The sequence below is a fragment of the Phalacrocorax carbo genome, chromosome Z (genome assembly GCF_963921805.1).
Source record: "Phalacrocorax carbo chromosome Z, bPhaCar2.1, whole genome shotgun sequence".
Classification (NCBI taxonomy): domain Eukaryota; kingdom Metazoa; phylum Chordata; class Aves; order Suliformes; family Phalacrocoracidae; genus Phalacrocorax; species Phalacrocorax carbo.
Genome location: NC_087548.1, coordinates 14294288 through 14318728, shown reverse-complemented (window position 1 = coordinate 14318728; position 24441 = coordinate 14294288). Strand labels below are relative to the sequence as shown.

Genomic DNA, 24441 nt, shown 5'->3' with positions numbered 1-24441 from the left:
GATCCATGTGTGCTGTACCTGTTTGCAGTGGTGCAGACAGACTCTGCACATGTACATATACACACATGCATAGTTGCTTTTTCTTCTAACAAATGCAATCTGATTAAAAATGCTACTTGGCAAAGCAAACAGAAGAGGCATGGTGGTGTGGGCAGCAGAGCCCTGGTTTGCAAGCCTGAAGGTCCAGTTCTTCCAGGGGTTAGCAGAGTGACACCGGGTAAGTCACCACAGAGCTCTGCACTCCTGGTGCCCCCTGTAATTAAATCGCCAGCTCCTCAGAGCACAGGCTGCCTGTGTACAGCTTTGAACAATGAGATTTTGATCCTGTTTGAGGTCTCTTGGCACTGCATTAATACTATTATATTAATCATATTATATGATTTACTGCCACATCACCAGGACAGTTTATAAGACGAATGACTCTGCAATGAAGGGACAGAGCTGAGGATGGAAAGTTAAAACTTCTAGTCCAGATTTCTATTATAACTTTGAGCTTAGCATTTATTCCTTCAACTGGCATAAAACCCTGGCTTGCACAGGTTAGCCATCAGCAAACTAAGATTTGTACAAATTATCTTTAGGTTGCTCCATTGGTTGCTGTTATTCATTTTGTCTCTGGCTGTGACACAGATAATCCATTTAAACTCATGTTATCATGTTCAAAAAGAGGCTACATAAGAAAGGCACTATAAATTACTGTTCATAAGCAAATGGTGTTCTCCCAGGGTTTAAAACTGAGAATGAACAGGCTGCTCAGCCATAGTGGGGAAGAGAGGAGAGTTGCAGAGAGGACGCACTTGGCAGCTCTTGGCACATATGAGAACAGAGGTTTCACTGTCTCTGTTTTGGGTTGACATGTGCAGCTGTAATCGTCATTTCCTTTGCCATCTAAGATGGCATCTGTGCTAGAAGAGCAGGCACAGCAAATCCCGCCACCCCATGAGCCCTCACACGGGCACCTGTGCTTTCCTAGCACCCCCTAATACAGCAAGCCCAGAAATACTTGTCTGAACAACGGTGATCGATTAGCCGTGGATGTACGGTAATTAAACCATGCCCAGCATGTTGGCTGAGGCTTTGGTCTGTCACTCTCTGCAATGCCTGCAGGTCAGCGTGTTCTTTGGCATAGCCTAGCATTAGCCCTCTGCTCAGAGGCTGGTTGGGCACAGCCCAGGGAGGCAGCTGGAGGACACTGCTGTCGGGAGGCAGCGTGGGCACAGCAGCTTCAGTTAGGGGAGGGAAAAGAGAGTTTTGGCCTTGGAGCCAGACAACAGTTCCTGACATATTTTTTTTGGTGGTATAGGTGAGGAGGTTGTGGAGGAGGTTCTCCATTAGCCAGGGACTCTGGGTGAATGCTGGAAGAGAAAATTGCAATTGGGCTGATTTTCAGCAGTTGCTCAGTAGCCTCTGGGGTGGGGTATTGGAAAAGCCTCCCTGGGTCATCCTCACATGGGCCTCGGCCTTTTCAGGTGTAATTGCTGCAGCAGTGACACAGCCCATTTGTGGAAGTGAAAGTGAAGAGGAAGACAAACCATGCAAATAAATGGCTTCTGAGGTCTTGGCCTCACCTTGAGCGTGGAGCCCTTGCCTTGTGCTGGCAGCCAAATGGCACATGACTGTAAGTGGGCAGCTAACAGCTCTCCTTCCCCATTCCAGGTCTGAGGCTAAAAGCACTCCCTCATTTGCTGTACCCTGCTGTCTCCTCCATTCCTTGTCCTTCTCTCATGCAATTCCTGCAGGCTTTTCCTTTTCTCGCTTCATGATCTCAGTTCCAGCCATGATTTAGCTACTGCATGATTGTCTCCTGTTTGCTGTTCAGGCAAACAAAGCTGAAATGCTCTTTGTTGCAGTTTTCCAGCAGTGGCAGCGCTTTATCCTGGCTACAGCAGGGTGGGGTAAGAATGGCAGCAGTGTTTTGACCTTCAGCAGGTTCTTCATTGACTGTGATGAGACTCCTGCTCCATACAACATACAAACTGATACCTCGCTCCATCTTAAGTTTTAATGGGTAGTGCAAGGCAGATGTTTCTAAGCAATGCAAGACTTGCTTTTCATGGAAGGAAAATTGCATTATTAGGTCTATCTTAATTCATGTGCAGACTGATGTCACAAACTGTAGCTGCTACTTTCTTCCATTCACTTGGAAACAATGCTAGACGGAGTGACAGCTTGCCATAATCTTGCTGTACTGTCTTCCATACATAGGGATGATTGAAATTACCTTATCAGTGGTTTATTATACTTGTTCTGATGAGTTTGTTAATTGGAAGGTATAGATTATCTAGTAAACAAAGTACTGGTTTGCAAAGTATTCTTCTATTGAGAACACAAAGCTATACACCACATCGTTGCATCTTGTGCTCGACTGGCTCTACACAGAGCATCTTGAGAACTCAGGAGTTAATTGCTGGGAATTAAAGATTCACTAAAGCAGAAGTAGTAAAGAAAGATCCTAACTTTATATGGTGGTAGTGAGAAGAGAGTAGTTCCTGCCTATAAAGTAGAAATGTGTTTGAAACCCCCAGTAAGGGTCCCAGAACTACTAGACAAGCACAGACAGGCCTTGTCTTCTGTATTTCCTTACTCTCTTCCCTTTTCTTGTGTCTCTTTCTGTATAAGAGAGACCCCCAACCTCACAATGTGCTCTTCATTGGATGTTGGGGATTTGGGTTTGAATCCCCTCCAGCAGAGGAGGAAACCAAATGGGGATGCCACAGCTGGGACAGGGACTCTCTGCATGGAGAGTAGGGAGGTTTAAGAAGAGTAAGACATTGCCTTTGCAGTTTAGGTGCTCCAGGTCCAGGCAGCAGCTGGTTGCAGATTCAGTTATGGACTGAGACTGAGCTCTAGTTTCCACTTGAGTCCCACTCTAGAGGCTGAGATCTTTCTTGAATGCAGTTGCAAAGGCTGACTTTTTTTTCAACAGCTTTTTTTGCTGGCTTTCCAGATCAGTGAGTTGTCCTTTCCAAACCAGCCAGACAAAATGCTGGATTCCTCTGGCAGTCTGTACATGAAATCTGAAAGAATTATCAAGTCCTTGTTTGAGGGAGCTGAGCCCTGAAAAAAAACAGCTCTGAATTGCATCAAAATAATGTGCTCCTTTTTCCTCCTTAAGTCTAAGTGCCCCACCTGCAAATTCAGAATGATATAAGTTCATACATCGTACGATGAAAGGGAGATTTGTTGTTTGATGGTCATTTCTAGTCAGATCTTTAAAGTCTTATTCTGTGGAAAAAGATGTATTGAAAAAAAGGCTTACACTGAAAAAAAAAAAACAAACTTGTCATTGGAATCTAGAACACAAACATTCTGAAATTATTTTTATTTCCACCCTGTGAACAATCTCAGAAAAATCTCTGGCAATAAAAGATATTAATAGCTCAGCCTCCTGATGCTGAGGACTGTAAGGATAGCTGCCTTTCAGTGTGAGAAAGGGGAATCTTGGTAGTAAACTGGATGTATAATCTGTCCAGGGATGATCTGCTCAAAGACTTACAGTGGTTTAAAAATCCTGAAGAAAGAAATCTTACTCCTAAGGAAAGCCTCTGTTTGATCCCTTTGTCCTGTTAGCACGATCTGGAGGTATTTAAACTCCACCTGGTTCTTCTGCTGACACCATCTTCTGTCTTGATGTGGAGGCCAGAACTCAGAATATAGATGTTTGATTTACTTTTCCATAGCCTCGTGGAGTGTTTATGCATTAATGTAATTTATGATTAGTAACTCCCAGCTGGCAACAGCTTCTTGAGAAGGTATCCTTAGTAGTTAATCCCATTTTGACATTTCAGTGGCTGCACCAATAAAAGGTGTCTTTCCGTACTCATGGCTAAGTCGGCCATTGCTCAGTTCATTCAATGCTGTTCCAGTGTGTGGCCCAACATTCTTGCAGATATACAGGGGTAGGGATTTCACATCCTTATGGGCCTTTATCCCATTAAACAAAAATACAGAGAATTTTTCTTTTTATTGCTAATGTGCTGTAGGCAGGTTACAGTTTGTCCCTGAAGTGTGCAGTTGAGAAATCACCTATTAAACATGATTAGATTAGTGTTGTGCATTTAAGCTCTTGCAGAATATTAAGTTAACTTGTGCTGATGTTGCCATACACACTCAATGAACAAGGGTTAGTTTTGTGTATTCCCAAAATGAAGAGTCATACTTCAGCAATGTAATAAATCAACAGAAGTCTGGGTTTTAAGCCTGTTTCTTCTTGTGATGGGTAGCAGAAAGTGCTTTAAGTGTCAGCCCCAAACTGTCATGCAGTGAACATACTCTCTTCTAATCTAGTGAGATAAACCCACCAGAGAGTGGGATGCCTGGAAATACAAGGAGCTTAATTGTACTTTACATCTGGATGTCAGCAAGAAGAGCACCGTTTTCTTTGTTGCATGTTTTCTTGCCTAATCTCTGCTCCCCTCTGCCAACCCTCTCGTCCCTGTTTCTGCTTCTCTTTCTGGGGATCCCAGAGAGGCAATTCCAAAGACTTTGAGGAAGACAAGGCTGCCTCATGATGCATTATGGCTTCAGCTGTTGTGCAATTGCAGTGGTCCCTGCTACCTTATCTTTTTATACAGATAGATATGCACAGTTGACTTGTGGAAGGCCTGTCACATTTAACTGGCATAAATACATTTTTTTTTTTTTTGGAGGCTGAACACTTTGGGTTTGGTTGGTGGGTTTTCCCATTTTCACAGTTGCCCTCTGTGCATCTCTGAACATGGTCCTGTTTGCAGAAGAGCTTTGTGATCCAGTGGAAGGATATTTCAAGAAGGGTACAGGTATCTTATGCATTGAAATAAATGCTGTAGGCCAGTTGATTTACCCTCAATGTCTGAGAACACTACAAAATGTCCCTGGCTGCCCCAGTTTATCTGAGTGCCTGTTCTTTGTAGTAATTTATCAGATGATGTTAATACATGCCCTGCTCCAGAGGCACTCCTATGCGAAAAAACTTAACCTTCATGCAAGTGCAAATGAGCTCATTCTGTACTCGATCACATGGGCTAACACAGCACCAACTGCAACCAGACAACTGTGAAAGAATGTTCATGTCTAAGGCAGATGGAAAACACTGGTGTGTAGAAAGGCTGAGTGGTTTTGGAAATACTCTTTAAGCACGAATCAGTGTGGGCTGCTTTTTTTAAATAAGCATAGCCTCTAGCAATACTTAATTCTCATAGCATGGTTACCATTATCAGATTTGAGGGCAAATTGCTTACATCTTTGCCAGAATTGACTGTGCAATTAAGAAATAGTGGAGAAGGCTAAGGTAATCATGAAATTACACAGGGTATGAGCTGAAGGCCTGAAATGAGTTTTCAAAGGCCCCTTCCTTAACTTTTGTCTACTCTAACAAGATAGAAGTCAGACTTGGCAAACTGATTTTCTTTCACCAGAGAGCTTGCATGGGCTGGGTTTGGAGGCAATGGAAAAAACCAAAGTTGTCAAGGCAAGACTGTGTAAAGGCACCTACACCAGTTAACAATTTGTCTTAGAGCCGAGTTCTCCCTAAAGGCAATGCTTCACTGCTTCTAGAGGAGTTGACATAACGTTACTGAATCAGAGTATTGAAACTGCATCAGGTTGACCCAGTCGTCTCACTGAGGAGGTAGTATCAGCCGCTGTGGGGACTTCATCCCAAGGTACGACAGGAAGAGTCTTCAAGGAATTACCCTTGGTCTTGGCAGCGTCCAGATGGCTCTGGGCCAGGGGAATCGCTTTCTGGGGAGTTTGCAGAACTGAGGCGTTTCACACAAAACTGACGCTGGGCGCAGTGCTTCCTGCCAGGTGCAGAAATTTGTGCCAGACCTTATTTGTCTATACTTGGATGATCCATCAGGTTAGTTATCTTCCTTCCCTGTCAGTCTCTGCGGCTCCTTCAGTAATTTGCTTTGAGATCTGTTTTACGGTATGAGCAAACAAACCTTGCTGTGAAGTAAAGCAGAGTTGGAAACATACCTTATCAGCTGCTCCACTGGAAATGCCCATGTCCTGGAGGACTCCCTAGTAAACATGAGGCAGTTTACATTCCCATGAAAACCTCCTTAGGGACATACAGACTAAAAACCAAGTTGCACAAGTTTTGTATTTCTCTTGCCTAATGCTCTATGGAACTGGAAGAGTGGCTTTCAGCTTCTCAGGCCCTGGTAAGAATGGTACAAAGGCTTCTCCCCTGCTTGACAAATCACTGTTAAAATGTGACATGAAAGTTGTGTCCTCCTGCCTTAGGAAACAAGCGTAGTACTTTGCTGGGCGCTTAGTCCTACCAAAGGTGGACGAGCAGTGGCCAAAGCCCGCTCTTCAGAGGACTTTGGGTGAACCAAGAGAGAGGATGTGCCGCTCAGCCCAGACCAGTTCTGCTTCTGTGCACATCTACAGCTCTTGGCAGCTAGAGAACTTAAGAACAGCAGAGTGTGACTGTGGGTGGCACTGGACTGCAGCACTGCGCAGATCACGATTTGCACATGGACACCTCAGTTCTGTCCGCACCCTGCTGGAGGTACCTATTTTACTGGATTGTACCCTTAGGGGTTGTGTCTAGTTTCACGTATCTACATATATATCATTATATGGGTATTTAAAAGCACAATCCAAGTAAATGAGGTTTCCGCAAAAGGATAACTTGTCCAAGACTGACACCTACTGAGCCACACGCAGCAGTGGCTAGCGTTTCACCACACCAGTATCTCACTACACGCCTACAGTTCAGTGCCAGCCTGCCTAGGGACCCTGCAAAAGAAAAGGCAGAGCACTCTCTGAAAATCGACTAATACACCAGCCTAGTGGAAAGGTGGTTTGAGGCATGATTCCTAGAGGGAAAGAGAGCTGGTGGCTCCTTTTCCCTGGGGGACTGGTATCTGCTATGGTTTCACTTCAACAGTGGATGAAGTCCTTCTGCCCCAGGGACTGCCAACATCCCATTCCGCTGTTTTTTGCAGGAGCAACAGTCACTTCACAGCAAAGTAAAGCAGATGAAAAATACAGAAAATAATAACACACTTAATTCTCAACAAAGTAATTCTTAAAGCAGCAAAGCAGTGGAAAGGTAACGCATGCCCCCCGCTTTTTTTTCCCCCAGCAGTTAGATGGAACGTTTAGTCTGAATGAACCAAAAGAGGAAGAAATAAATTTTGCTAAAAGTTGCTGTGGTTGTGGTCTGGTGAGACTGAATTCACAATGGTTCAAGTGCTGATATAATGTTACCATCACCTTGAGAAAGATAGGTGAGAAAAGGCTTGATGAAATGCTTCTGGCCAGGTAACAAAGGAAATGGTGATACCTGAAGGTTTTCAAAAGACAGGAGGGTTCAAACCTGTCCTCAGATGTGTCTGATCTTTGCTGAGGGTTTGCTAAGAAAGTAGTAACTTTCTTTTTAAAGGAAGAGTTATCAACCACCTTTGGAGGCTGTTCCAGTTAGTTAACACAAAAAAACCAACAAAAACACCAAACCCAAAAAACCTCAGGCCATTATTTTATTTTTTGTCAGTAACAGACATTTGCCTCTTGTCAGCCAGGTGTGTAAAACCCCCCCAAAAACAAACCCCAAGCCAACAAATGAGATCCCCCAGCTGTGAGGTAGGAGGGGCCGCTGAGTATGTGATGCCCTGGACTGAGGCTCGGGAAGGAAGTGTTCCACTGAAGGAGACTCTACCTATTAAATTGAAAAGTAGCATTTGTCTTCAGAAAAATAATCATTACCCTTGTACATTCTTGCTTCTGCAGTGACATATACAGCCTTACTGAAAGGCCTGAGGTATTTTGTTTAACTTTCATGAAAAACATTTGTTACCAAAAGGTATTTTATTCTTAACAGGGTAGTTAGAATGCTGTGGGCATCCCTGATTAACATTTCAATTTTTCCCTTGTGGTCATGGAAAGTCATTTCATCTTCCTTCATCTGCCATTCGTCAGAGGCCAGGAAATTTTACTTCAAGGTTTGAGAAAAATTGATTTTTGCAAAAAGAGATATTTCTGACAAAAGAAAAGTCCCTGCTAAAATGAGCAAGATGTGCAATGTGAAATATATTTAAAATCTGGTTCGGCACAAAAACTCTGTGTTTAACGGCATTAGGAAAACTAGAATCATTTTTTATGCCAGGTAGAGCAGATGGCATTAAAATTCCTCTTCAGCTTGTCTGGAGCGAGAGCATTTCAGTTGCAGCAGTCTCTCCACAGTGTCTGCAATTGTACGCTCGCCATGCACCTTGTTATCTCGGGTGCGGATGTTAACTGTTCCACTTGCCTTCTCCTTTTCACCAACCACTAGAAAAAACCAAGATGCAGAGAAATGAACTTAACATTTAGCACACGCTTTTTTCCCCCCATTCCCTTAAAACTTAGGCTTAGTAAACAAAAACTCTAAAAAGCTTACCAACCAACACATCAAATCCTTCTTTGCCCTCCTCCCACCTCCCCTCACTTAAACCTGTAACAGCCAATAGCCTTGTTTAATCTCATTTACCAACACCATTTAATAGGTTTTAGTATGTTATGAACAGCAACTTAGCAAAACAGAAGAGAAAAGTAAACCTAGTAAGTCCAGCTTGACTTACTTCTTATTAGAGAGAACCACAAAGTCAAAGTGAGAAATAAACACGGAGTACTCTACAGGCAAAGATCAGAAAGACTACTTGATTGTAAATAACCGATAGCTATTTGTCTTCTTTAGAGAGGCAGCAAGACAGTTTATTGGAAAATCCCAAAGCTATTTTACTTAAACATAAAGATACAGATACCAAGATAATATATGTACATCTTATTACTAATATAAATTTTACATAATACGCTGGGAGGTTGCTACAGGAGATTGGGCACCAGAGAAATACAATTTACGTTCAGTGGACGACAACTTGAAACAACCTCTGCAAACAAATGAGATGAGATTTTTTTTCCCCCTGATAAGTTCATATTTGTTTGTGGTCTTGAAGGTAAAATGTGGCTGTGTCTTATCTGTATCATAGACTTGAATTTTTAAAGAACAAAAAAACTTTATTCCTGATTCTATCAATTGCTTTGAGGGTAGAGTTTCTCTGTCAAAGGCTCCTTCTACCATAATGGATCCCAGACAGTTTTAGGGTCAATGCTAGAGCCTCGATATACATGACATGGCTAACATAGTGCTTCAAATCCCATATCTCAGGGTGAATTTCTAATTGTCCCTGTATCACCCTCTCGTGGAGCAGTCTTCTCCTATGTATGTATAGCTCAGAAGCGCACCACAGCTGAATCCAGTGAAAACAGGGTACTTCTCATGCTACACTTGAAACAAGAGCATAAATGACTGGGGAGGATGGAAAAATTGTTTAACAACCTGACTGACAAAGGGCAAGAGATCTCATATATGCCTCCAACATTGCTGACCAGAAGACAGCAAAGGCCTTTTTCTAAAGCAGCAGTTATGCCTTGGGCCACAGCAACCTCCTTCCAGTGACAGGTATACAAGCCAGGAATGCTGACCATGCAGGCAGGAGAGAATCTCTGGAACAGAGACTCCCAGGAACAAAGTGACCTACAACGCCGACTACCACGCTCTGCCTTGCTCACAGAAAAAAGATCAAATCCTTTAACCTACGCAGGAAAGTCAGCCAGGATAAATTAACAAATGCACTGTACATTACCCAGAATAAAGTTATACTGTGCGAGCTGAGCATTTCTGATCTTCTTGTTAAGTGTGCACCCAGGATCTACATCAACATCTGCCATTAATCCAGCATCGTGGAAGTGCTGCCTGACCTAGGAGAAAAAGTATTTGAACTGTCACTATAGGATATTCATGACAATGCACTATTTATGACTTGCAAACACAAGCCAGTCAAGCTTATCTGACCCCTAAAACAAAGGCACCATCGTTGGCTCAGGCATTGGAGATGATCCCAGTTCAAGAAATGAAAACCAGTCAGCTATCACGCAGGCACGTACACACTAAATAACTAAGCAGTGATGTGAATATCTGATGTTTTGGGCTTAATACTAATTTGGTATTGTCAAAGGCAGCAGGATGATGGAGCTTTCTGATTAGAAAATTTTTTAAAATTAATTTGCAGACTATTTTATTTATGTATAATGTGCTTGAAAGAAATACAGAAGAAGGTCTGCTGGGTGCTAAATATGCAAATACCCATCTTCATCGTCTTTCTGCTTTTGCAAGAAGCACATGGCCATGGGATACTAGAACCTGAAGGGTAAGACAGCTTTTGAGCTAGAGAGAAAAAACTAAGTTTTCCAAAAATAAAAGCCTCACAAAGATCAGCATTTGTTGTTTAGATACCCAAAAGCTATTTCAGGTCCTCTGAAGCTACATCTCCAAATTCAGCAGCTGTCATTGTAATATAAAAATGATACAATGTAATATGCAAAGACTTATAACATTCATCTGGTATATAGACTATGAATCACTAATAACCAAGTATCTCAACTAAATACAATATACTGAAAAAAAAAAACCCAAACCATATACATCACCTTTTGAGCATACTCATCACATGCTGGTCCCACTGGTACCACCATCACCTGCTGTGGGGACAGCCAGAGCGGCCTTCAATAAACAAAAAAACCCAAATTTATATGGCTCTCAGTATTTTTTTTAGTATAAAAAAATCCACTTAACAGGCAGGACTAAAATCTACACAAGAGATTTATAAAGCCAGTTGCTTAGACTGGGTTCAGAGGTGATGACAGCCTCATTACAATTTATCTCCCAAAAAGAACAGTGTCTAAAAGAATTGCAGTGTGGAAGAAAGTACTTTTTCACCTGAAGATTCAAGTTGTGTTTTACCATGGGCACCAAATCATAATTGAGTGTTGAGCTTATTACTAGCTAATTATGGGAAAACTTTCACTTTTGAGCCTTACTATAAGTAGAGGGATCATCCCCATCAGGTGTTATACTGCAGCAGGTAAAGGAGACAACCTACATAAATGACTCACTGCAAGGAAGCCCAGTTACAAAAGCGAAGTTGAGAGATATACGCCTTGCACAGACAAGCTGTATGCTGCACCTGCATGAGTGGTATCATGCAGAGGCTACCACACCTGGCATTATTTAGTATCTAAGGGAGGTGGTTCAGAAGGAACACATTAGGTATACCGAAGGCACATCTCTGCAGCAAGCAGAACAAACCCTCCTGCTTCTTGCACACTTGGGGCTAACTTCTTTCCTACGTAAAGTGTTTGCTCAAACTGGAATAATAAATCTACTTTTCAGTGTTACCATTTGCCTCCATAGTTTTCGGTTAGAATGGCGATCATTCTCTCCACAGATCCCAAAATAGCCCGGTGAATGATAACTGGTCTTGTCTTGTCATTACCATCATGGCTGTGAAGAAAGATTTAGGGTTTTTTTAAATGTAAGATTTTTTTCTTGATGCAAACTTATGCTTGTAACTGACAGGAAAGTTAGATTATGTAGCAATTAAAACCACCAGCCTCTCTGCTTACCTGACAAAGGTGAGGTTAAATCTGACTGGCAGCTGGAAGTCGAGCTGGATGGTAGCACACTGGTGATAGCGGCCAATGGCATCTTTAATCTGAATGTCAATCTTAAAAACAAAAAGACACAAACTTTTACTATAGTTTAAGATACAAGCATCCCCCTCTGAAAGCAAACTCTTTCATTTTAAGATGGAAGGTTTCAATCAATGCAGAGGAACTATATGTGGTTTTAGACAACATACTTTTACTTCAGCCTACATTAGGATTTAAATGATTTGCAGGTTCTGATGCAAAAAATATTAGCGCTAAAAACAGGGTGATCAAGTAGAGAGACATTACTTCAGGGGGGAACCACATTTAATACCTCAGACTATTTTTCATGAGTTTCAATCTGGGACTTTCATGGGCCTTTTCACTGAGTGAATTCAGCTGCACAGAAGCGCAAGTGCAAGATCAGAAGTGAACACGTCTTGCCAAAAATGAGATTTCTTCAACGTCAAACTGGCAAACTTACACTCCTTTATCATGCAGTATTTGAATACTTTCTAGCTTATGTTACAAATTCAGGCACGAACAAGGCATGAGAATCCTACTGTTAACTGGTCCACTCAGCAGCAGGGATCATATTAATCAATGACACTTGTTCTGGCTATGAGTATCTACAGTCAAGCCTATTCTTTCTATTGGATCTTACATTTTAAACTTGAGTACACTTCTTATACAAGTTAGACAGAGAGACAGACAGAAAACAGTAGATTTATAGTGTCCTGACCTTATTTATTTATTACATAGCTCTCTTATTCATCACTTTAGCAGTATGGCTATATGTTGGGGACTTACTTTAATATATGTATCAAACAAACAGATCAGTGTTTTATTAACTGATGTTCTAAATGTGTTTCACTTTTGCATTTGGAAGCCAGAGTTTATCATAGTTCAGCTACTCACCAAAGAGCTTCTATCAAAATAAATTATTTACAACCTTCCTTACTTTCAAATCACCCAGTTAAGAAGTAAAAAAAAAAAATCCAAGTAGTTTAAAAGTACCCTAGATGTAGAACTTCAAGGTAAAGACATAACTTTAACTAATTTCCATTAAAACCAATTCAAAATGCTTACTTTACTTTGGCTAGAGTGTATTAAAAGCAAGTATAGGTTTAATTAAGGTTCCTTAACAGAGGTTCCTGTAGATATTTGCCTTCTTTCAAATTAACTGAGGAAACTACTAAATCTTGTCTGCATTTCAGGTTTTGAATGATTAGCTGCTATAACACATTTCACCTACACCCATAAACTGAAACTGATTCAATCAGCATACAAAGAGAGAAATGAGAATCAGTTTACTAGGTGACTGAATGTAGACACGAATGTAGTGTAGGTTTAAGAAAAGATTTGCAGGTAGTTTTGTAAGGCTCTCTGTCCTTACACTCAAAGATATCAGGAAATTTCTAAACATCCCTACTTAATCTGTGCAAACTGAAGAGGTGGCTTTAAAACAAAACAAAACAACAAAACCAGAAAACTAATGCAAGGGGCTTTTTAAAATACCGAAACCCACCAGCAACTCAATGCAGCTACAAAACTGTGCCAGTAAAAGCAATATTTTTCAAAAATTTGTTTTACCAGTAAGTTTATTTTTGGTTTTCTTATGACTTAGGATTCACTTATCGCTCAAAGGATGATTTCTAATGCAGTAATTGCTGTGGTAATACCGATCTTACAGTGCCACCTTCTGTTCATGTTTCCCACTAAACCAGTCAGCTCTGTTTAAGCAGCAGACAAACATTCTATACATGTAAACTGGGTTTAATTAATGAAATGTGTGTTAAAGCTATGTGAAAACCAGGATCATAGAGTATACTTCTGTCTTAAGTACATCAGAGATTATGTGCCTGGAAAACAAAAAAATTTCAGCCATACAGCACCTTAAAATGGTATTAGAAAACTATTTTTAAAATGCCCCTTCCTAATCCCAGCTCTTAACAATCTCAGTTTGTACCAGGTTGTCAGTTAGAAATCAGTTTTCTTCTATATCCTCCAGCCAAACCTAGCCTGCACCAGTGCTTTAGAAACGCACACTGACATTGAAAAATTTAGTTATAACTTTATATTGGAAGGGAATGTGCAGGACAATAAGTGAAAAATAAAAGTTGTCTTTACCAAGAAGATTGTGAATAAAACCCAAGAGCACCACCATACTATTTTCTCCTCCTTGCTCATAAGAAGATATGAAAAACATTCTTTGTGCGTTACAGTGTTTAGTATCCCTCTGTATTTGTTTAATTAGCTTAGAGCAGAATGTTGACTAGATGGAGACTTTGCCTTGGTCAGGTATCTGTTTGAAGTCACCTGGCAAAAGGTCTGCACAAATAGATGCCCCAACACTTGTCTTTCTGGGGAAGGTGACATTTAGCATAATTTTGTATACACAAAAAGACTTTGGGTTTTTCTGCTTATCTGCTATACTGCAAAGAACAGTATTTGCCTGCTACCCCTACTGCCAAGATTACAGTGTTATCAATGGAAAGCAAGGAACTGTATAACTTTCGTCTGCCTCACCCCAACAGAATTAATAGCCCAACCCAGCTAGGGATTAGCAACATACTAACCTTAGGCCCATAGAAAGCTCCATCGCCAGGGTTTAACTCCCACTTCTCACCAAAGTCGTTGAGGCTGTTTTCAAGTTGCTAGAGATAAAGGATACATACACTCAGTACTTCCCAATCATTTGCTGTCTTTCCATGTTACAGCATCAGCTCAGCCTCCTGCTACAGTTTTGTGATACTACCAGTTCTAAGTACTTCTCAGTTACTGCTGCAACTCATTTATTTTTTGAAAACAGAAAATTTTGGAAGAGCCCCAGATAAAAAAGAATACAGTCCAAATTCAAACAAAGAAAATTAATGCATTGTCATGGTTTAGCCCCAATCAGCAACTAAGCACCACACAGCCACTCTATCCCAGCTAAAACCATGATGTGCATTCATTCTGGAAAAGGCCAAACAAGGAGCATTAGCTTACGTGCAAGAAATTTTTATGCTAGATTCAATGTTTGTGGATAATATTAAGAGGGGATCAACCCTGATACAACTGATGTCTAGTTGTGCCTTATCTTCTCCCCAGTACAGTACCTGCGGGGGCTAACCCCATCCCTTTAATCATAAAAGCGACCTGACTTTTGGGAGATGGCTCTAAGTCTTATTACAAGGGCTGCCAGAATTGGTTCTCTTCCTTTTTTTTTTTTTTGTCAATTATCAAAAAAATGCAAGAAGAGAGAGAAGGAGGAAGAAGGGATATGTAATTGGATTCTGACATGGAGATTGCTTCTGTATGGAGAGTAAGTTATTTACAACACATAGACTGAACTGAGGTGAGTTAATGAAGTTATATTGCTCATGTCCAGCTGTCACTGTACCTCCCAGAAAGCAATATGTTCTTACAGGACTTCCAGCTGCAGCCTTGCTTTCACGTAAAAAATTAATAAAACTGATTACCTTTTCAGCTTGATTCCACACTTCTATATCTCCCAGGTACTTTTCAGGACGAGTGGAGAGATACAGTTTAAAGGAAAATCCAAAGACATCATACACAGTGCGTAAGAAATGCAGACAACTCTTTATCTCCTCTTCAATCTTTATAAGAATAGAAATAAAGTCTCAAGTATGGAAAAATCAGTTAATCTGATTTTAATACCCAATTTCATTTAACAGCAGCCTATACCTGCTCCATAGCGCAGAATATATGAGCATCGTCCTGCTGGAACCGACGTACTCGAGTGAGTCCCGTAAGAGCTCCTGACAGCTCATTGCGATGCAGAACACCAAAATCAGCCAACCGTAAAGGCAGCTCACGCCATGATCTTGGACGATGATCAAACATAAGGCTGAAAGGAAAAGTTTATTACTTGAAGCTCACCCAGAATCAAAATTCTGTAAAGAACAGCCAATGAGAAGCAGCCAATACCTAAGCAGATGCCCATAATGCCAATGATGTAATTTGATTACAACCATCATTCCCATCTAGTTTTGTGAGGAAAACAAATGCAGACACCTTTTCATAATTCGCAGTCTTACCCCACCTCACACATAGAAGATAAAACAGCTCCTAAAACAGAGCATTAAAACCTGAAAGCCTAAATTGCCACAAAATCGTCAATGCCCCAGTATCTATTTCGGTTATCCAGGTTTTCTAGTACCGAGGTAAGCTTCAGGTCTAAAACAGAAAAATGACATGTCTGAAGTAAAGAGAGCACGAAGACACCATCTTTAGTAAACTGGATTTGCTATGTATTTACCAGTGTCCTGGACAGTTCATAGGCTTCAGAGCAAAGACTTCTTTCTCGACTTCAAAGGAAAACATGTTGTCACTGTAATGCTGCCAGTGCCCTGAAGTCATCCATAGTTTGCTGTTGAAAACATTTGGGGTGACAACCTCCTGGAATCCACGTTTTCGATACTCACTCTAGAACAACAGACCCAGTATGTAAAATAACTAATAAAAGCATACAAAGGTAATAGTACTCAGCCTTCAACCTGCAGCCATAAAAATATACAAATGCTGGCCTACAAGAGTCCATGACAAAGAGGGAGGTGAGAGGGAGGGAGGCGGGCGGGCGAGCGGAAGGGAGGGAAGCAGGCAGGCGAGCGGAAGGGAGGGAAGCAGGCAGGCGAGCGGAAGGGAGGGAAGCGAGAGAAGAGTTCAAGCTGGAGATGCCAGGATACATCCCTTCCACCAGCATCACCCTTCCCTGAACAATTCCTCTGTACTAAGCAAAAAGGACAAGTTTCCTCCCTGCAAGTAAAGCAGCAGTTTCTAATTATTCAATGACACTTGGTAGTACATTGCAGCCCAAATATACTATACTAAGACAGACTTTAAATATTACAACAGGAAGATCAGGGGTTTTTTTCTACAGATAATTTCATAACAGTTCTAAAGGCCAAATTTAGTAAGTTTATTAAAACAAATTAATATGTATCGGTGGAACAGCTATAGTGTGAGCTTAGCTGTGCTATCAGACGTCAAAGAACTCATATTATAAAGCATCATTATCACTGCTTTAACTGCAGGTATAAAGTATTGATAAAACATAACTTAAGAGAGATTGTCACAAAACCTATTCCAAGAAACCAGGTTTCTTTAGCTGTGTGGCTTACAGAACTAAGAGATTAAAGTGACTTGAAATGAAGGACTGTTAATACTGTTGTATGTAGCATGCTGTTATGTGTTTTTCTAAAATTAAGTAATTTCTTCTACAAGATTTCCAAAAGACATTACTTACCCGGATGAATTCAATTAATGTATTATAAATGTAAGCTCCCTTTGGCAAAAAAAAACAGCTACCAGGGCTGAGCTCATGGAAGAAAAACAGTTCTTGGTCCTGCAGAAAAATAATATTTGAAAAAGTTAAGTGTTTGTACACCAGCTTTTTCACGTAACATTCCAAATGAATTACTACTGACTGGGCATCAATAATCAAATTTTTTAAAAAAGAAAACAAAACAAAGAAAAAAAGCAATACCTACAGAGCAGATGAATTTTCACTAGTATTATACCCCCATCAGTACTTACAGGGGAAAGAGATTGTTCAGTTTCCTGTTCCATTACTGATACTCCAAACCCTTGCATTTATGTGTAACTCCTAATGATGCCCCCACAGCTCCATTTGTACATTGACAAGTAATGTTTAGTTCTGCTTCTGCAGCTCTCTAATCATTTGCAGATCAACTAAATGTATGAGCTGTAGCTGGCTAATGTAACAAGCTGGGCACATGCTTGAGGACTGCATACAGTGAATTCTGCTGTATAGTTTCCTGATGTCCTAGCAGCAGACCTTGTAATGGGTAGCCCTGAACACTGTTATCTGACAGGTGTTTCCATCTAAAAAACAAAACCAAAAACCAACCACCCAAAAAACCACAGAAATGTATTATGGATTCCGAAATCATGCAGAAGAACAGAACTGTGAGTGAACAGGCTGCAGCAAACTGTAGGGATGAGCATTGCCTGCAGACTGAAGTGTCCAAGTTCTTTTCTCACAGATCCATGGAATAAGGATGTCAACACATTTAAAACAGCGAAGAAGCCTAAAGACAAGTTGTTTGCTTTAGGACTTCTGATGCTCTTAGAGAGAGAAGTACTTCACTTTGCAACTTGACTGAAAATACAGCTGCGCCACATCTTGGTTGTGGCAGGAATTATACACTGTCTTCGAGATGCTTCTAGTTAAGGGGTTACATCCACACAGTGTTTGTGAAATACATTGCCAGAAAAACTGTCTCACCCGCCCAATTTTCCTGTGATCTCTGCTTTTAGCCTCCTCCTGGAATTTCTCCCATTCCTTCAGCATTTTTGCATCCGGGAATGAAATTCCATAGATCCGCTGGAGGGATTCCATATCAGCCTTGCCTTCCCAATAGGTAGAAGAATTCTGCATGCAAAAAATAAATGAAACATTGAAGAAAAGGAGGAGCCTCCACTTTTTACTACTGCTGCCTGCTATGAAAAGCATGCCATTATTAATAAATCACTCTACTTAATGGAGAACAACTAAGGCAAAAGGAGAGTTTTCATGTTAAATTCAGAGCACTGATTAGAAAAATCCAGAAACAAGAGGTGAACAGAATATGTAAAAATGGTTTCACGCTCTCCCTTGTCTTTTTTTTTAAACCTACTTGCTCTCTTTGTAGCCATCCTATTCCAACTGTTAATTCACACTCAACTATAACCATCAGCTGAGCAAAAACTATAACCTCTAATTGATTCAGTTCAGCCAAGCCTTAAACCACACTCATGTTCCGATCTGTGCTGGAAGTGCAGGCTCTAGACACCTAGTTGTACTTTGCACCATTTGAATACCATTCTACCACACAACCCGTTACGAATTTGCAACATTGAGGCTTTGGCCAGGCAACCCATTTCATGGTACATTCTTGGATAAGCCACCATTGTATTGCCCAGAGACAGCAATACAGTTTCAGTGAGAACATTTGTTTGAGGCAGTTTCAGCACTTACCTTATGAATTTTTATGGTCTTTATCTTACCAGTATGTCTGACATGAGGCCCTCTGCATAAATCTATCAAGGGACCACACCTAACAATAGGAAAACATTTATTTGGTATATTTCACCCCAGAAAGATATATCCAGTAATATTATGATGCATGTGTAATTACCTGTATACTGTTGTAGTTGGAGTATTGACCTTCTCGTTCAGGATGCGACACTTGAATTTATTATACTGAGAAGAAAAGCAGCACACATATCTGTCAACTCTTCATTAAGCAAGAGAGCTGGCCAGCAGTTTAAATTATTTGCAAAACTGATGCTGTGCTGCATCAAAAGAGGATTATAAAAGTCAAAGAGACAGGAAGACAGTCAAGTAGTGGGGCAAGCTACCCAGAGAGTGGGTTGTCGAGTCTCCATCCTCAGAGGTTTTGAAGGCTCAACTGGACAAGCCCCCAGAAACCTGGTCTGACTTCAGTGTTGACCCCATGGCCTCTGCATGAGACTGGACTGGAAACCTATGGAGGTACCGTCCAATCTGAATAACACTCTGATTCTCCTGATGTCCTAACAGGGAACGCTCAGTAATGTCTATCTCAGAAATACCAGAAAATTATTTGCAGCTAGATACTAAAGAGAAAGGATCAGCTTTTAGTGTTGCTTGGACTTTTTTAGAATGAGGACTTCTGAGTAATGTTTTATGAAGTCTTCTGAATGCATCAGCATGTGCAGTTATAGTATCACCACAGCATTTTAATAACAGCCAATATAACACAGGCATATAACATTACTGCACATAATATATTGCAAATTTACATCTGCGGGAAATAAATGAAAAATGTAGTTTCAAAGATTTTGCCAAGGTCACTGAGAGGAAGAATGAGAATTCTTAGAGTTGTAGAAAATCTAATACACATTCCTGAGAACCTAAGAATTACATCTTCACTCATGTTTTTTGTTAAATATCACAAATAAGCCTATAAGAACATATCACCTTAAAAAGTTAATTAGACAGACCTTCCTCTACCACTAACACAACATGTGGCTCAAGGCACCAATACTTAAAGAATAACTGCATAATGCACCTTCTAAAACAGCCTACCTTAAACATTTCAAGTAGTGTTTCCTTCTTAACTTCCAGTCTTTCAAAGGCTTGTTTCTCCTTCATTATCTTTTTGCATAACGTTTCCAAAGCAGAGAAGTCATTACTTGATACACCCCTAAAATAAACACACAGAAAAAAGTGAATCATTCTTGCTTTCACTTGCAATTTCAGATCCAGTTGCAACACACTAGCTTGTGGAAGGAACACACTGCAAAGAAGAAAGCAATCTGCAGTACTGCAGACAACCGTTCCAGGAACAAAAACGTAACAGAAACTTGCTGGGACTGCCATCCCACCCCTCCTAAAAAGAAAAATACAAAACCTACCCTTCCTCAAGGAACATGTCATAATAAAATCCATTTTCTATTGGTGGGCCATAGCACAAGCAGCCACCATAGATTCGCTCCATAGCTTCACCCATTATGTGAGCACTTGAGTGCCAGTATACCTAAAAAAGAGGGAATCAGTCTGAATATGCACAAAGCATTTCTGAGTATTTTATATAAAACCTTTTCTGAAACACTTGCTTTTAAGGATACTTGATGCAGATCTCACATTAGAGCAGTCTGCAGAACGTAATGACCTGCCCATCAACACTCTCACCCTAAGCACCAGTATTTCCAAAAGGTAACACTAGGAAATTGTTTAGAGTCTGGTAGCAAATAATTCTTATTTTCAATTATTGTTGAAATAATTCAATTATTGTCAAGAAGTCAGGAAACTAATTCGGAAACTTTTTCTTTCTATGAACTTCAATCAATCAGCTCTGCATAAAGACAAAAAGGTGCGCTTTCAACATAAGGCTGTGGTCCTAATCTGAAGATTTTATGCATGTGAAATCCTGCACTGAAGTAGCACATGTCATAAAGTTAAAAACTACACTCTATCTTGTAGTACACCTGAAGTTTTGACAAATTAAAACCAAATCTATAGGACTTCAGTCTGCTTTTATTTGCACAGACCAGAAAACATAGATATCTCAGGAGCTACCATTCAGCCAGTATCAAAATCCTAAATTTGAATGCAAGACCTCTGTGATAAGTTTGACTGACAGCTTCTTGTACCAGATGTTTTTTTTCTGAAGAGAGTATTTACAAATTTACTGGATATCCACATTGATCTGAATAGGTCGTCAAAATAAAGTACATACTTCTGCATGTTCTAAGTAAAAAAGCAGCCTACTCAGGACCTTTACACTTGTTCATAGACAGTAGTTTTATACTTAGTATTGTTTTTTAAGTCATTTCGTCTGAACGTCAGTTCAGAAGACCTACTTTATATTAACATGAAAGCTGCAAATGTAAAACTTCAACAAGAACAGACTTGACATAAACAACAGCAACTGCTAGCAGACTTGGCTACAAACACACAGCATAATGTACATTACCTGCAGTACTGCATGTCCCCTGTAAGGAACTATTAGAAAGTGCAGGTGCACCTACACAGCAAACCTGCTTCCATCGCCTCATCTTTTGAACACAGTAAAGATGCAAATAACTACTTGAGGCTGAGTTTAATGCAAATCCAAAGGCAAACAAATCTTGGTAGAAGATACTCACTGCTTGAGCCTCTTCATCTTCAAACTTAAGCAGCTCCAGGGTACAATCCTCCTCCAAAGGACGGTCTAGATCCCAAACCATCTTGTTCACTTTAGCAATAACAGTGTTGTCAGCTAAGCCCTGACTACAGAATAAATACACGGTATATTATCTTCTGAAATCAGCAAGCAGAAGTTCCTCAAATTTGCCCTCCACGTTGACTAAGATTTTCAGGAGTGCTCAGAGTGGGTACAATGTCATAAATAAATACCAAATAAAAGAGCAGCTTAGCCAGCCTTGAACATTGATGAAAATCCTACTCACATCTCAGAGATGAGGGAAGAAGACTGTGCTGTATACTCAACATTCATACATTCATTAACACATTTGGTTTAGAGGCAGTCACCTCAAAGTGCTAACCTGACTTCAAAATCCTATTGCAATAAAAGAGATAGCTTCTCTTTTAAAAATTATGAGATACCATTTCTGATGTAGTAACTTTAAAGTTTTATTTCAACTAGGCAAAAAAACCTTTCCTTGACCCCAAACCACAAAAGCAAAGAAGATTCCAATGACAAGGCACCTAAACATGTGAAAAAATATGGCATTTCACATCTAGGAACCACCAAGTTCTTGTAATTTTAACAGTCAGGGTGTCCAGTGTGCATTGTTCAAATCTACTCCACAGCAAGTCTGAGTAACCCGGAGAAGTGCAATGCTCTTTTTGATGGGTATCTCCCATGCAAGTAAAAATGCTGTCACATGAAAGATACTCATATAGTTAACTGTCTCTGAAATCAACTGAAACATCACCCAGCAATCACCTTCCCCAGGTTGATGTAAACTATTTGGCATCTGATAGAGTAAATTTAATTGCAAATTAGTTTTTAATATCACAACAGTACTTGCAGGGAAAAATATGCAAGTAATCTGTGTCTAAAAGATCTCAATTATATCCTTATTTCATTTTAGAAACTATATCTTCGTAAGGCAAAAAAACCACTCTGAAACTCAATCCCTATTGATTATCTCCAGTTTATTATATACAAGATGCCTTGAGAAGAACTGAACTAAATGACTAAGAGAGAAATTATACATTACCCACACCCTCGCAGCCACAACCTGCAGACATAGAGCTGTCTGAAAATGATCGAGTGTATCACAGAACAGAATCATACCTAATTCCACAAGCGATCTGATAAGGAGTAGTCTTCCAAGATTCAGCATCAACCTGCTTGCCATCGGGCAATGTAACTTTAATGGGTTTACTGTCATTTGCAGCTCTTTCTGCAAGGAGTGCATCATGTTCAGCTTTAAGTTTATTGTACATCTCTAAACGCTCACTGATAAATGCAGGCCAGGGATTCAACTATATAAAATGAATAAAGAGAAAGGAAAAAAAAAATCAATAGATTATTAGAGTAATCTAGTATCACATTATGTCAAGAATGCAAACTGTCACAAGCAGCTATGTGACCATATTTATATGTACTATATCTAAAAAAAATAATTATTACAGATTAACTATCTAGTATTGATCATACAGCAATAAGATTCAACTTAACTAAAATTATTGCTTTAAAATGTACCACTGTACACCTGTTCAATAAACTACATGTTAATAAGATACTACATAGTTTATTAAACACCTGTTCTATAAGCTACACAAGGACAAAAATAAATTTGAAAAGACTGTGTAAGTTCAACATAAAAACAGATATTTTTTTTAATTAGGTCAAAAAACTGAGGGAACACCTCTACTCTAAGCCACCCCGACAGGAAGTGACTCCAGCCTACACGTCATACAGTGACACCTGGGCTATCAGCTTGGGCATAACCAAGGTTATACAGCTATGCAGCTGGCTCAGGCTTAGTGCTGGCCAGCAGCTGGCCCTCTCTGCGGCCAGTCAGAGGGATCTGTGTTTACCCACCATGAAGACAGAAAAAGCAGAGCACCTTAGGCAGGCTTTCCTCACCCTAGAGATCTGCTGCCTACCTCCTGGTGCAGAGGCGCAGTGAAAAGAGCAACTACGGAAATCGGAGCCACTCTCCCATTACACCAACATAACTTGGTGTAAAAGTAACGAAGTAACTTCATGGCAGACTTTAGTAAAGTAAGAAATAGTCGGAAAAGGAGTAACTGTAACGCCTGAGAAAATACTTCAGAGGGATGAACGTCAGCAGTACAAAAGACAGCAACCAGAGACCCCATCTTTCAACCCCCGGTGGCCCAAGGGCAGCTCACCTCCGTCCGTCCGCCATCGCCGGCCCCCTCCTTCATTTTCTTCTTTCCGCAGTCTGCCTTTTTTTCTTCCCCAGCATTTACCTGAGGAGGGCGAGCACCATTTCCTCATTCTCCAGCAGCCGCTCACAGCCACGGCGCTTTAACCCCCCCCCCCCCCCGCAGCCCCACACACCAGGGAAAAGACCCGACCCCTTCGCACCGGCTAACCCCGGCCCAGCTCCCTGCTCTTTTACCTTCGGGTAAATCCCACCGCCTCTCGACCCTGCTTCCCCGCAGCTGGGGAAACCCCCGGCGACCCGCTACGAGGGGTGAGGGGGAAGAGGCCTAGCTCCTCGTGCCGCCCGCACCCCTCCTCCTGACAGAGCCGCCCCGCCTCCAGCCCCGAGGCGGGAAGAAGGGAACCCCCCGCCTCAGGACGCCCCCGGCCCGCGGTGAGGGTGAGCCGCGCTGAGGAGAGAGCCGGTGCTCCAGGGCGGCCCGCTGCTGCCTTGGTGCCGGGCCCACCTGGCTGTCAGCGCCCTCCATAGCTGCACGCAGCCGCCCGGCCCAGCGGGGAAGGGGCGGGAACGGCCCCGCGCAGGCGCCTCGCGGCCGCGGCGGCTGATGCAACCGGGGGCCCCCGCAGCGACGGGGCTTGAGCTGCTTGGGCCGGGCCGGGCGGGCCTGGGCGTGTGGCCGTGAGCGGCGGCGCGGCGGGAGTGGCGGCGGCCTGTGAGGGCACCCGGCAGCACCTGCCTGCACCCTCGCTCCGCTATGCGTAACCAGCCTTCCCCTGCCAGCCGCGCCGCGGTGGCAGAGGGCTGAGGGAAGGGGTGGCACTCAGGGAGACCAAGCTACTGTTCCCCTGAGGCAGAGGTTCCATTTGATTAGCTGATGGGAGTAGTCTTTGCAAGGAGACTAAAATAAAATAAAATAAAAATCGGGTTGACCAGTGTCTGATTTCCCTGGGGGAAAAAAAGTGGAAGAGATTCTGAGGAGATTCTGTCAGACTTGGGCTTCGGCTTCTTTGCTTAGTGCGGTCTTGAGGGGAGGCTCAGCATGGAGCTGATGGTTTGGATGGCATCTCTAAGAAAAGGCTGCAATATTCAGGCACAGATTTTTGCTTTGTAACCTTCCCC

At 41.5% G+C, this 24441-nt stretch overlaps 1 protein-coding gene across 1 annotated transcript; it reads right to left on the bottom strand.

Moving 5' to 3' along the window:
• Positions 1-7458: 7458 nt before the first annotated feature.
• On the bottom strand, positions 7459-23939 carry TARS1 (threonyl-tRNA synthetase 1). Its single transcript, XM_064437776.1, has 19 exons — positions 23828-23939; positions 23324-23404; positions 22257-22447; positions 21100-21223; positions 19867-19988; positions 19538-19655; positions 18606-18670; positions 18446-18524; positions 17714-17860; positions 16712-16810; positions 15725-15891; positions 15151-15313; positions 14925-15062; positions 14040-14117; positions 11437-11537; positions 11210-11314; positions 10462-10534; positions 9618-9732; positions 7459-8262 (listed from the first exon to the last, which is right to left on the bottom strand). The coding sequence occupies exons 1-19, from the start codon at positions 23846-23848 to the stop codon at positions 8114-8116; spliced, it is 2136 nt and encodes a 711-aa protein (XP_064293846.1). The 5' UTR covers positions 23849-23939; the 3' UTR covers positions 7459-8113.
• Between the last annotated feature and the right edge of the window lie 502 nt (positions 23940-24441).